The 13,165-nt window shown below is 40.8% G+C and overlaps 1 protein-coding gene across 4 annotated transcripts; it reads right to left on the bottom strand.

Moving 5' to 3' along the window:
- Positions 1-9,146: 9,146 nt before the first annotated feature.
- Positions 9,147-12,708, bottom strand: LOC141813645 (protein SCARECROW 1-like). 4 transcript variants are annotated; one of them, XM_074701607.1, is made up of 4 exons: positions 11,371-12,101; positions 11,211-11,310; positions 10,471-11,174; positions 9,147-10,122 (listed from the first exon to the last, which is right to left on the bottom strand). In XM_074701607.1, the coding sequence occupies exons 1-4, from the start codon at positions 12,024-12,026 to the stop codon at positions 9,669-9,671; spliced, it is 1,914 nt and encodes a 637-aa protein (XP_074557708.1). In that variant the 5' UTR covers positions 12,027-12,101; the 3' UTR covers positions 9,147-9,668. The 4 variants fall into 4 exon arrangements, with proteins under 4 accessions (XP_074557708.1, XP_074557709.1, XP_074557710.1 ...); XM_074701608.1 differs by having other exon boundaries at positions 11,211-11,307; XM_074701609.1 differs by having other exon boundaries at positions 10,471-11,286; positions 11,365-11,835; positions 11,893-12,101.
- Positions 12,709-13,165: the final 457 nt, after the last annotated feature.

Raw genomic sequence — 13,165 nt, 5'->3', positions numbered from 1 at the left:
CTTTCTGCATCACTTTCTTCTTTATCGTAGTTTTTTTTCTTTTCCTACATAAAAAAATGAAAATATTATAACTTTATTTTGTACAAGTATAAAATGTAAAAATTTACTTCTTAGCCATCCTTGATTTTATCAACTCTGTTCAAAATAAAGTATAATATTAATCAATAAAAAATAAAATATTTATAAATTAAAATAATTAAAGCAATACTAATTATGAAAAAAATTTAATTAATACACAACTAGGCTATGAAGAATCGTCGTCGCCACCGTCATCATCGGCATTACCGTCTTCACCGGGAACAAGAGGAAGCTGACTCGGAGCGGACCCTAACTCGGAGCAGACCCTTCATAAACAAAACATACACCAGACAAAGTGAGTATAAAAAGGCTAAAACAATTTTGATGCAACCAAAATATAATCTTTTGATATGTGAAAGAAAGTAGTTTTAGAGAGATATCTGTACTGGAAATTATTTTCTTTCATCACCATCAGTCCATGCATATGAGTTGATGTTTATCTGGCCACGGCTTGTGGCCTCAAAGATGCCATGTAGTGGAGTTAAGGGAAGGATAGTAATGGCCATTGCTCCGGCAGGCCATTACTTGATCTATTTAACTACAGTGATAGGAAATTACATGACTTTTTTTTTGCAAAAAAAAAAAAGATGTCATGTAATTCCGATCACTGTAGTTAAATAGAAAAGGTGGTAATCATTCTTCAATATTTTTGACATAGTTGAAGTAAGGTGAAGGTAAACCTGCCAAAGACCAAAATTACAAAGACTTTTAAGGAAAACCATCAAATTTATATACAGCAATGCCAGCCATAAAATTTATATACTGCAGTTATATAAGTCTTTCTGAAAGATGAAACCATGGACACTATGGCAACCTTGTATCACTAACCTATGTTCCTCATGAATGCTCTTACCATTTCTTTTGTAATTTTCAATACATTCAAATTAAACTAAGAATAGCCAACATTTTGTGTCCACAAATAGTACCGATGGATGAAAGTAAATTTAAGAAGAAAATGCAGTATTGATCATCCTTAATAGCAAAATCCTAGATAGTGCATTACTATCTTAACATCTTCACGCTAACTATATGCATTGTTTTTTAAAATCTCAACAATTTAATTCATAAACTAAAACAAGAATCATCATGACAACATAAAATTCTAGAAACTCTCCATATCTAACCATTCACTCTTCATATTACTAAAGATATCTTCATTATTATCAACTTTTTGTTGAATAATAGATCCAAGGTATCTAAAATTCTTTCTAACAATATATTCATGTCCTTCCTTTTCTTATGCACTGCTAATAGTGTAAATGGAGAATACAACAGACCATGAATCTTGACTATCTGTTGCCTAGTAATTAAGAACTCTTTTCTCCCTTTCCATCCTCTGAACTTGTTTTGTATACGAATGGCATATCATGCGGAGGCATATCATACAGATTCATCGCAGTTTAAACTTGAGAAAAATGATCTCCATTCCCTTTTCTGATCCTATTCCCTTTCCTGACAACAAAATGGAGGCATTTTAAGGAGTCTAGGCTAGCCACTAAAAGAACCCATTTTTGTGACAAAAACCACGGCCGGCCACCACCCCGCAACAACACAAACCAACAGGAAGAAAAGGATTTTACCCTTGAGGACCGTCGCTTAACGCTTCGCCGTCGCCCGTCGCAGTCGCCGGATAGATCGGAGAGGAAGAAATCGCGCCGCAGAAGCCTCAGAGAGGAAGAAATCGCGCCGCAGAAGAGAGAAATCGCGGAGGAAGAAGAAAGGGGATCGAGCGGCGCGTGATAAAATTAGGTCATTTGGCGACGAATCCAAATTCGTCGCCAAATTCGTCGCTATTTGGCGATGAAACTAGGATTCATCGCCAATTGGCGACGAATTCATGATATTCGTCGCCAATTTGGCGACGAAAACACTCTTTCATCGCCAAATAGCGACGAATTTGGATTCGTCGCCAAATGACCTAATTTTATCACGCACGGGCCGACCCCACCACTTAAGTTAGCCAACTTTGCGATGAATCATAGGATTCGTCGCCAATTTGGCGACGAATTCAGGTTTCGTCGCCAAATTTGCGACGAAACAACACTTTCATCGCCAAATAGTGATGAATTTGGCGACGAATTAGAATTCATCGTTTCACACGTAGTCCGACCCCACCACTTCCAAATTTATGACGAATATATTAATCGATCGCTAAATTTGGTGATGAAAATGGAATTCGTTGCCAAATTTATGACGAATATATTAATCGGTCACTAAATTTGGCGACGAAACTGGACGAATTCATCGCCAAATAGCGACGAATTTAGCAACGAATATGGATTCGTCGCCAAATGACCTAAACTTTTCACGCATGGTCCGACCCCCCCCCCCCACTTAAGTTAGCCAATTTTGCAATGAATCAAAGGATTCGTCGCCAATTTGGCGATGAATTTAGGTTTCATCGCCAAATTTGCAACGAAACAACACTTTCGTCGCCAAATTAGCGATGAAACAACACTTTCGTCGCCAAATAGCGACGAATTTGGCGACAAATTAGAATTCATCGCCAAATGCCCTAAAATTTTCACCCCACCACTTAAGTTAGCCAAATTTACGACGAATATATTAATCGATCGCTAAATTTGGCGACGAAAATAAAATTCGTCGCCAAATTTATGACGAATATATTAATCGATCGCTAAATTTGGCGACGAAACTGGGATTCGTCGCCAATTGGGCGACAAAATTGTTTTCATCGTAATTTGGCAACGAAAAAATATTCATTGCAGATGTTGTTGCTAATTGGCGACGAAACTAGTTTTCGTCGCAAAGTTTGTCGCTAATTTATGACAAAAATATTTCGTCACAAAAATTCGTTGCTAATCCCCTATATTTTTGTAGTGGATGAAACTTGCTAGGTGGTTAACCAAGTACAAGGGTTTAGTTCATGGACTTAAACTTTTGAGATTTTACAACTTTAGGTAATTCTCTTTCAATTGTTTTTAATTATGATTGAGGATGATCTAGGGGGTACGATGGTAGGATAGTTTCTTAGTTTTATTATTTTGGTTTGAGCGGGACACACAAGGTTAAGTGTGGGAGAATTTGATAAGCTAAGGTTTTAGGGTATTTTGATGGTTCATTTTGGAATTTTTTGTGAACAATTAAATGTTTAATCGACATAATTGAATTGCATTTGTGACATGGTATATTTTTGGATGATTAATTTAATTTCTGTGATTTAATGGTTAATTTGGTATTAATTGAGCTTAATTCTTTGTAGGGTCTAAATTGAACCATGATCGAGCCAAATTGAGATCGAGTCAAGTCAAAATTGGTTGATTCGATAGATTCAAAACTTCATGATCAAGATTTGGATTCGATTGGAGTTGAAATCAGGCTAATTGGAGCTTAAATGGATGAAATCGGCTGAACCAGGGCTAACTCAGGCTGAACCCAATCAGAGGATGCGGCTGTGAACAGTAGAATTCAAATCCCCGTTATAAAGAGGAATGAACAGTAACTAGAGATCGCGATTTTTATACTGTAGCACCTTCATCCCGCTTCTGTTTTCTTTGGTTTTCCGTCGTTTTTCGTAGCCAGATCTGCTGGTTTTCCTTTCCAATTCGATTCTTGAGTTCCAGAAATGAAGACCATCTCAGTTCTTCGATCAATTGGGGGCGAGATTGTCTGTTGAGGGTTTCTTCAGATCATTGTTGTCGCGCAGATACGAGCTGAGATTTTCAGATCTAAGTCGATTGGAGCTATCAAGGGCAATCCGAGGGGTTCTTTGAGGGTTCTTGATGGTTTCCAAGCACTGAATTGCAAACATTTTGAAGGATCTTTAGCTGAATTTTCAAATTTGGATCGAGCTCTGTTCGGCGCTAGCAAGGAGGGTTTCCGAAGCTGTGTTGAACCAAATTGATTCAGATCCATTTGAGCTGAGATTTGGAGCTGAGTTACTAGGATTTCTGATCTTTCATCAGATCTTGAGTGACAGCAAGAAAGGAATCAAGAGGAAAGGGAAGATCGACTATCTGATTGTTGTCTAATTTATGTTCTTTTCTGTTTCTGTATTTTGGTTTCAACAGATCTTGAATTTTGATTACTTGGTTAATACTTTAGCTATTGTTAGTTGTTTTTATCTCTTGAAATTCTTTAGCCTTAAGTCTTGATCCGAATTGAATTTGATTTCATTTCACTGAAACTCTAAATGTTACTGTTCCGTATCAGGGTTTGGTTGTGTATCAGATTGTAATTGGCTAGTTTAAGTGGTTAGTGTAGTTGTAGTTCATTGAATTGAATTAGTGTAAGTGAGTTTGTGTCCTACAATTGTTAGTGTGTTCATGAGATTGCATTTTCCATTTAGCTGAATTTTCCTAACTATTTTTGCTTACTTGGTTAATGAAGTTAAGTCATGTTTCATTAATTTAAAGTGTTTGGTGAGTTTATGCATTAGTTTCTGAGTCCTATTTCTTGCGTTGCTGCCTTAGATTGAATTCATGTTTCTGAGTTTTTATTTTTGAAGTTGTTCATGTTTCATTTGCTTGTTAGACCTTATCTTGATCTCATGATCTTGTTTTTAATTGTTGCATTTGTTCCTTTCCTTAATTGCTATATTGTTTCTTGCCTTTGAGTTCATGTTTCTTTTCATTACATTTCGTTGAAAACGTCAAAACCCCTATCTATATTTGAAAAACCCAAAAATAACGACATCTTAGCTTGACTTAAACAACTCTCTACTAGTCCTTGAAAAATACGACTCGTGGCCCCTATATTACATTTGTTTGTGAGCTAAGGATTTTCGATTATAAATTCTAATTTGAGGCTCATTCGTGACACTAGTTTTGGGCTCTATCAGTTAACTCCGATCTTGATTCGATTGCTTCTGTTTGCTTCTCTTATGCTTCCTCAGTCTTGCTTTTAGCTCTTGGTTCCTGCAAGCTTAGCATATAACAAACAAGCAACCTAACCCTATTTGTAGTTTGTATAACCTGCTAGGTTTGCCTAAGCCTTACCCTATAGGTCTAACCTACTAGACTTACCCTTGCCTAACTTTCAGTTAGAACTAGTCACTTGTTAAACTTCTCACCTGTCAAACATCCGGTCATCCTTAGCCTACTTAAACTTTTTTCTTGCCTAATCTCCAGTTAGGACTAGTTGCTCGATAGACTTCTCACCTGCCAAACACCCGATCACCCTTGACCTACTTGGGCTTTTCCTTGCCTAACCTCTAGTTAGGACTTCTTGCCCAGCTTCACTCACCAGGACTTACTATCCAGCTTCACTTACTAGGACTTTTTACCCAGCTTCACTCACTAGGACTTCTTGCCTAGCCTCTAACTAGGACTTCTCCTACCTAACCTCCAACTATGACTTCTTTTGCCTAGTCTCAAATTAAGATTTCTCCTTGTATTGTCCAACTGACTAGGACTTTTTGCTAGTCATTTGGTCAACTTTAACTTGATTATACTTTACTCACATCCAAATATTAAGTCCTATTTGGATCAACCCTTTGTCAAACTGATCAGATCTAGGTATATTATTAAATATCAAAACCCTAAAAGTAGACTGGTCCTCCGTGCACCAACAAAGTTGAGCCTAATTACATTGTCAATGTTTTCTATGTTATACTTACATATTGTTTTCTTCTTGTTCTTATCATAAGCAAGAATTATAAGTGGTTTCTCCTCCTCCAGAATAATTTGAGAAAAAGAAAAGATAGAGGGATTTAAGGAGTGACTCACTAATGTGACATAGATTATGGAGTAGGAACCAAGGATGGGTTCCAAATCACATAAACAAAAGTGTTTGCATAGTTTGATTTTTCTTATTATTAATTTATATTTTTGTTCTATAACTAATCTTGGTTTTGAACTCAAGCGATCAATTCCATCTATAGGATATTAAGTTCACCCCCCTCTAGTCTCTTCATTTGATCCTACACTTGTTACTCGAGGGATCAATTAAATTGGATGATATAGTGCTCATTGTGTCTTGCATAATTTATATGATCTAAACCTCATCCATTCTAATCTAGTTCAAATCATCTTCACATGAATGTAAGCATGGAAAACAAAATTAAAATAGTTTATTTTTGCAATTCGCCAATGTGCTTCTTCTACTAGATGAATCCCCTATAATTAATGAAGAATAGGCCTTTCATTTTGATATTAACTTATATTCTTGCTTGATCTTATTATGGTTCACTTTTTGATTTTGTATGCTCATGTCAAGATACCTAGAACCATTAGTGAACTTTTCTATGGCTTTCTTCAAACTTTCCACTTGTGATTTAGTTGTTGATTTTCAACTTGAAGATTTTCAACTATTAGTAGAATTATGCCCCAAATGGTCAAGTTTAAACAAGTGGATTTAAAGAGATTGTTGGTGTAATTATAACCCAAGTGGTCAAGCTCGACCAAGTGGTTTCGATGTTTTGGGAAATAATTAATACAATAATATTGTGTTTACTAATAAAGTTTATAAAGTGTATAAGTGTAGAATACGTAATACGATATTGCAAGTGCAATGGAATGGATGAAAGAAGTTTAATTAAGTTAAGGTTGATCGAATACTTGACAATTAATTAGTCAAATTTAATAGGCATTAGCAAAGGAGAAGTCCAACAAATGTTGATAAATGAGAAGTTCTAAAATAACTTGGCAGATAAGAAATCTAAGTAAGTCAAGATTGATTGGATACTTGATAGTTAGAGTAGTGCAAGCATGTCAACGGTGACTAGATACTTAACTGTTGCTAGTGATGGAAGGTTAAGCTAACCAAATACCATGTAAATGAGGAAAACTAAAAAGTGAGGCTTCTTTACAAAAATAAAGAAGTCCTAAAGGTGATACATTTGGTAGAAGAGGAAGACTTAGAAGTGCCTCTTGGCACGAGGAAGAATTGATGGTGAGGCCTCTTGATTGACAAGGAAGAACAAGAGGAGTGTCCTCTTGGCAAATAATCACTAAGTGAGTTAGAGTCTACAAGTCAGTTTTACTTTGAGTTCAAGGTAGACTTTGACATAGGCAAAGGCAAGGACTTAACCATAGTTTAGTTGTAGTCAATAATGTAGTTGATTAGAGGTTAATACTAATCAACTAAGGTGTTGAATTGACTAGCAAATCGACTCAAGAGGTTCTATTCATAAATAGAATGGTTTTGTTTGAAGTGGAGTCAAGTGAATATAACTTTAGTTGACTGATGTAAGCTAAATGTGTTAGTGCAATCAGTTTTAATATAAGGTAAATAGTTAGAATAGAGAATGCATTTGATAAACTTATGAAAAGTATAGGTAGGGGCAAGTCACATAGCAAAAAGCAAGCCCCCATAGATCAAGGCTAATCATATATCTAGTAAAAGAAAGTCTCAGTAGGTAAAAGGTGATCATATACCTAACAAGAACAAATCTCGGCTGATTAGAGAATGCAAGATGAAGCCTCAACTAGTTAAAGTTGATAGAAATCTTGATAAGCTAAAGAAGACTCTATATAAGGTCATGGAAAAGAATTTTCTCAAGTTACTTGGTAGATTTCATTTGGGCAACAATATATGGAGTGAGCTTGTAATAATGGCAAATAAGGGCAATATTAGGCACAAACGAAAGCCTTAGAATTGGCTTAGTCATTGTTTCAATCAACTAAAATGAAACTATTAGTCAATTGATTATTGAGTCAACAAACAACCTAGAGCTTTTGAAACCCAAATGTGTCCGTTAACTAGTCAGCTAATGTTGTGCTAGTCAATTAACTAGTCAACTATGAAACATTCTATTTGCTTCTAAAATATTTTGTTTGGTAATTGCCTGATGAGCAAATAGTTGGTAATCACTTGAGTCATTTGAAATAACGGTTATTTGTTCTAACGAAATGGTTAATTCATTATAACAATAGTTTTCCAGAAGTAATAGTTAAAAACAATTGATTAACAGTACGAGCAATTGATTAATTGGTGTTGAACAATCATAACGGAAAGATTAGTTCATTATAATAGTTATTTTCTAGAAGTTACGCTTGAAGGCAATGGAAGAAATAGTCGACTGATGGAGGTTGAATAACAAAATGATCAGTTCATCAAAATGATTATTTAAAGAAGGTAGTAAAATAATGATGGTTGAAGTGATTATTCATTCCGCAGCCAACAGTGTAATCATTCAACTAATGCAATGCTTCTAGAGACTTCTTGAAAGTTTAGGGTAAAGCTATAAATATAGGACATATTGATTATAAACCATCAATTATTCTATAAACACAAAACTTTATCAAATTTTCTACTGAAGCTCTCTCTCATTCACTTGTGATTTTTATTTTCTTCTTTTGAAGTTTGTAAAAGATTTTTCCACTGAAAAAAATAAATTAATAAATTTTATAGAGTGACATGTTGAAATATAATAGGTCATGGAGTAAGAATTTGAAGGCTACCAAACCACATAAAAAATTGAGTAAGCATTGCCTTCTTTCCTTTACTTTTGTGCATTTTTTTTGCATTACTTGTGTTTTTTGGAATAACTCTCCTTATTGAAATAATTTCTTAAAGCTATTCATCCAGCTCATGCCTTATTTCAATCCTACAGAGTGGAATAAATAGTTGAATGAAGGTCTATCTTATCAAAATAGTTGCTCTCTATTTAAGAATCAAAAAAGAGTGTAATCAATTGGATCTCCAACAAAAGCTAAAATAAGAATGCCAATTTAACAAAAAAAGACAATTACTATCGGATGACGCACATGATTAAGCTAGTGAACTATTTATTGTAGACAGAAGCTTATGTGATCATGAAAATAATTGACTTGAAAAGATTCAATCACTAGATTCACACAGAAAAATAGTTTAAAGATAATTTGAAATCTATAAATAAAGGAGCACAAAAGAAAGTGCTCCGTGTTCACTTGCTCCTGTTTATTTTCAACCTAATTATTGTTTTACTTTCCAATTAATTTTCTTCTCATTGTAAAATATTAATTGGTAAGAATGTTTTGTAAACGAATATAATTATAATGCAAAATAAGTTTAATTACGATCCATGTAATCAAAATCATGTAGCGAGGTCGGCCCTCTTGTTTTTCCTCCTTATCATTGTTCTTAAATTATTATGTGGAAGCATCAATTTATTCATTTCTATTGCTAACATTCCCTGAAGAGGACACAAGCATTCAAAGTTGATATGACACTTGAAGCTGCAGTAACCTACAGAAGTCCATATCTGCTGGGCCAAACCAAACACCAATGTCTTACCGGAGTGCATTCTTCGTGGCCCCTCTCCTTGTTTTAACCCATGCATCAGAGGGCGATTTGATGATTTCCTTAAACAAGACAAGTAAAAGCTGCATCCCAAATCTCCAGAAAATCGAGAGTACATTACCACAGGTTACTCGATTCCTTCAACCATTAAGCAATAGCTATGAGTTGAGTGAGGGGGTGAAAGTTTCAGGGAGGGTACAGAGTTGCAGTGAGATGGAAAAGGACCATACGCTGCCAGCAATGGCCATGTCGAGGCAGAGGCCGCGTCGCTGCCACGCACACCTCGTCCAAAGCATTCCACGGCAATGGCTAACTTTTGCTCGTTAGGCAACACATCAAGCATCATGCGCACAGGAATTGAAGAAGACGAAAAGGATCAGGTTTTTTTTAACAGGAATTGAGCTTTGCTACCGCGTGGCTCCGACAACGGTGTGATTGATGGGCCTCCAGGCGGAGGCAGTGAGGAGGCAGAGGTCCTTCCACCCGAGCTTGAGCGTGCCGTTCTCCTCCACCAGGGTGTAGCCGTCGGAGGGGAACATGCCGAGGAGGAGAGTAGCCTGGGCGGCGGCGTTGCCGGCGAGGGAGACGCCGCAGAAGCCCGACTGGCTCAGCTTCTCCCTCCAGTTGCTGAACTTGACCTCGCCGGTGCGCGCCGGGCCTCCGACGGCGAGCACGTTGCGGATTTCTCGCGAGAGCAGCTGCTGCTCCACGATATGCCGCTCCTGGCTGTCCTCGCTGTAGCTGGCGCCGAGCGAATCGAAGAGGGCGGAGTAGTAGTGGATCGCCTCCACGAAGCGGGCCAAGAACGAGCCCGATTGGCTCAGGTCCTGCTCCACCATCGTCACCACCTTCGGCGACAACCTGCAATTTTAATTACATGCAAAATAAAAACAAATTAATAAAGTACCTCCTCCGCCATCATCACCTCTTTGAAAGCAACAACAATGATACTAGAAGAAGAAAAAGGAGGAGAAAAAACAGATCCCTTGAACCACTACAAGTCTACAATCTTCCACCGAGAAATCGCAAATGAGGAAACTTGGATCGAGCGAAGAAGCTAACACCGTAAAAGGAAAGCTTAAAAGTAGGTGAAAATCGTGAAGGAAATAAAAAGGAGCTCTCCTTCCGCTTGGGCACACGGCATTGGCAATCGCACTAAAAAACAAAAGAAGGAAGAAGAAAGAGAAGCACATCAAGTGCCTGCGTTACCTCTGCAGAAGCCAGAGGGTGTTGGTGTCGGAGCCGGTGACGTCGTAGAGCGAGTGGTGGAGCCAGTGCACCGCGATGGCTTCGCAGCGGCTGACTCCGAGGCGGTCGGGGTCAAGGTTGCCTACCTTCTCAGCGAGGGGGACGAACTCGAAGGGGAGGCCGAGGGTCTCGGCGAAGTCAGAGAGGCGCTTGCCGGTGGCCTCAAGAGCGTCCATAGAGGAGCCAAGGCCAGTGAGGCGCACCCGAGGTGGGCCGCCGGGGCGGGAGGCGAGGATGTGAAAGAGGCCTGGCCACTGAAGACCTTGCATGATGTCGAAGTCGATGATGTGCACGCGGTCCTCGCGCTCGAACGCTTCCTGGATGGCTTGGTTGGCGGTGAAGTGGGAGAATTTGACGAAGGGGCTGATTCCGTTGAAGACCTGGAAGGCGGCAGCGAGGCGGTGGCGATGGGGCACGGTGGAGAGAGGGGCGTAGAGGCCGAGGCAGGAGCTCACTAGCCGCGCCGACATGGCCTCCGAGAAGTAGGCCGCCACGCGTTGCGCGGACGTGCCGAAGGGAGTCGAGAGCTCGGAGATTTCGAGAAGCAGGCGGTTTGCCTCCTCCAGGTTGTCGGCTGCCACCGCCTCCGCGCACTGGAGAAGCAGCGTCAGCAGGTGTAGCCCATCCTCATCCCGCTTCCTCTTCTCCATTTCTACCCTCTTTTCCTTCGCCGCCATTGCCGCTGAAGTAGTAGCAGCAACCGTCGCTGCCGTAGCCTCATCGGATGAAATCGACGTGGAGCTCCGTTGCGGTTGCTGTGGAGGCGGCGGTGCAGGTTGCAGCTTTTCCGATCCGCCGCTGCTAGTAGCCACCGCAGGGAACGCAAACGAGGGTGGTGCGGGGTTCCCCCGCTTTAGCGACGGAGAGGCAATCTCCGTAACTGGAAGAACCTCCCTCGCGTCGATCCTCCGTTGAAGAGCCGACTGCGAGATGGCCGGAAGAGACGGCAATGGCGGAGCCGGCGGTTGGAGCGATCTCAGCCGGAACTCCAGCAAAGCTGCCAAGCTTGGGTTACAAGGGTGCACGATCTCACGGACACTCTGAACTATCAAAGGGATAGAAACCTCCCCACCGGCGGCGGAGCTACTAATAATATCCCGAATGATCCCGTCCACAAAAGCTGTGCTAGCCCCGGGATCATCAGCCCCGCCACCTCCTCCTCCAACGGCCGAAGAAGAAGCAAACTGGCGTCCAGCCGCCGTCTCCGAAGCCGGCAAAGCAATCCGATCATTCTCCGGAGGAAACAGCGGCAAACCAGAGAAACCACAAACTGGCAGTGGCAGCAGCGGCGAAGGATTCAACAAAGATGGAAGAATCGAGCTAGTGCTGCTAGGCAACAGGACGGAAGAGGACTCGACGGGAGGCGGAAGGAGAAGAGACGACGACTGCCCCAAGAGCGGGGGAGGGTTCGCGGAGGAAGAAGCAGCGGCAGCGGAGCGGCGAGGGAGGCGAGAAGGCGCACAAGAACCGTCGTCAGGCTGCAAGTCGAGCTCGGACGCGAGGCGCTTCCTCACCATCTTGGCTTGCTCCTGCTGGTGCTGGAAGAGCAGGAGTTGCAGCAGCTCCTCTTCCTGCTGCTGGCAGTAGGAAAGCTGTTGGGAAGGCAAGAGGAAGAGGGAGGATTGAGGAGCGGATGGGGAGTTGGTATTAATAAAGGAGGAGGAGGAAAAGGAGGAGGAGGAGGAGGCAGTAGTAGTAGTAGTAGTAGAGATGGAGTTAGGGCGGTCCGTTGAGGCATGAGCTTGGGGAGTGGAGAAGAGAAAGGAAGTGGAGGCCATCAGCGTCACATAAAACAAGGGGAAGCAGCTCGGTGCATGCCACTTCGGGGCTTCGGCGGAGGAGAGCAAGCCAACAAGTAGCTTCAGCCGAGATTACAACAGCAGCACCACCACCTTGCACCACCCTCCACCACCTACTTCTACCGCAAACCCAAACTCTACCTCACCAGAAGCGGCAGCTGCTAGCGCAACCGCAGCAATAATTATAGCAATTGCATCGGCATCGCCTCGGGGCGTGCTCACGGACGAGATTGCTACAAGGAGATAGCGGCGGGAGGGTTGCGACACCCGCGCTCGGATTCGATTCGAGGACAAGAACAAGCAACAGAGGAGAAATTTTCTTTATGGTGTGCGTGTTCATCTGGCGACGAGGGGTTCAAGGATAATGGCGTCCTTTTTGCTCGGGGACACTGCTCTAATTTAATTCCTGACTCGGCTGCTTAACTCACTTAATAAATAACTTAGACCTTGGCTTGCATTGCTATCGATGCGTCCCCGCCCCTTTTTCGCTTCCAATGAAAAGGTTCTCGATTCCTTCGTTGCGTTGTAAAGTTTGAAAACTTTCTATACACCTTCTTCTCATTCTAACCCTAAACTCTCCTCTACCGTATGCTTTTCTCATTCTAACCCTAAACTTTCATGTGGGTCAATCTGAACACAAGGTTCAAGTATTTCAAACTTACAAGAGGAGATACAGGATTCAAGTATTTATTCATATAACATTTGCCAAAATCCTGATACAAAATGAAAATTCCCATTTTTATGTGTAAGTTTCTTAAATTTGTATACATCAGAAGAAGACATTCGACTATGCATCAAGATGCATTGCCAATTTCAAATTTAAATTGGTACCAAAATATAATGTCTTTCAATTTTAT

Source organism: Curcuma longa, chromosome 20 (genome assembly GCF_044706935.1).
Source record: "Curcuma longa cultivar G26 ecotype Majalengka, Jawa Barat chromosome 20, ITB_CL_G26_1.1, whole genome shotgun sequence".
In the NCBI taxonomy this organism is placed as follows: Eukaryota; Viridiplantae; Streptophyta; class Magnoliopsida; order Zingiberales; family Zingiberaceae; genus Curcuma; species Curcuma longa.
The sequence above is the reverse complement of the archived record's forward strand: the minus strand, read 5'-3'. Positions and strand labels throughout refer to the sequence as shown.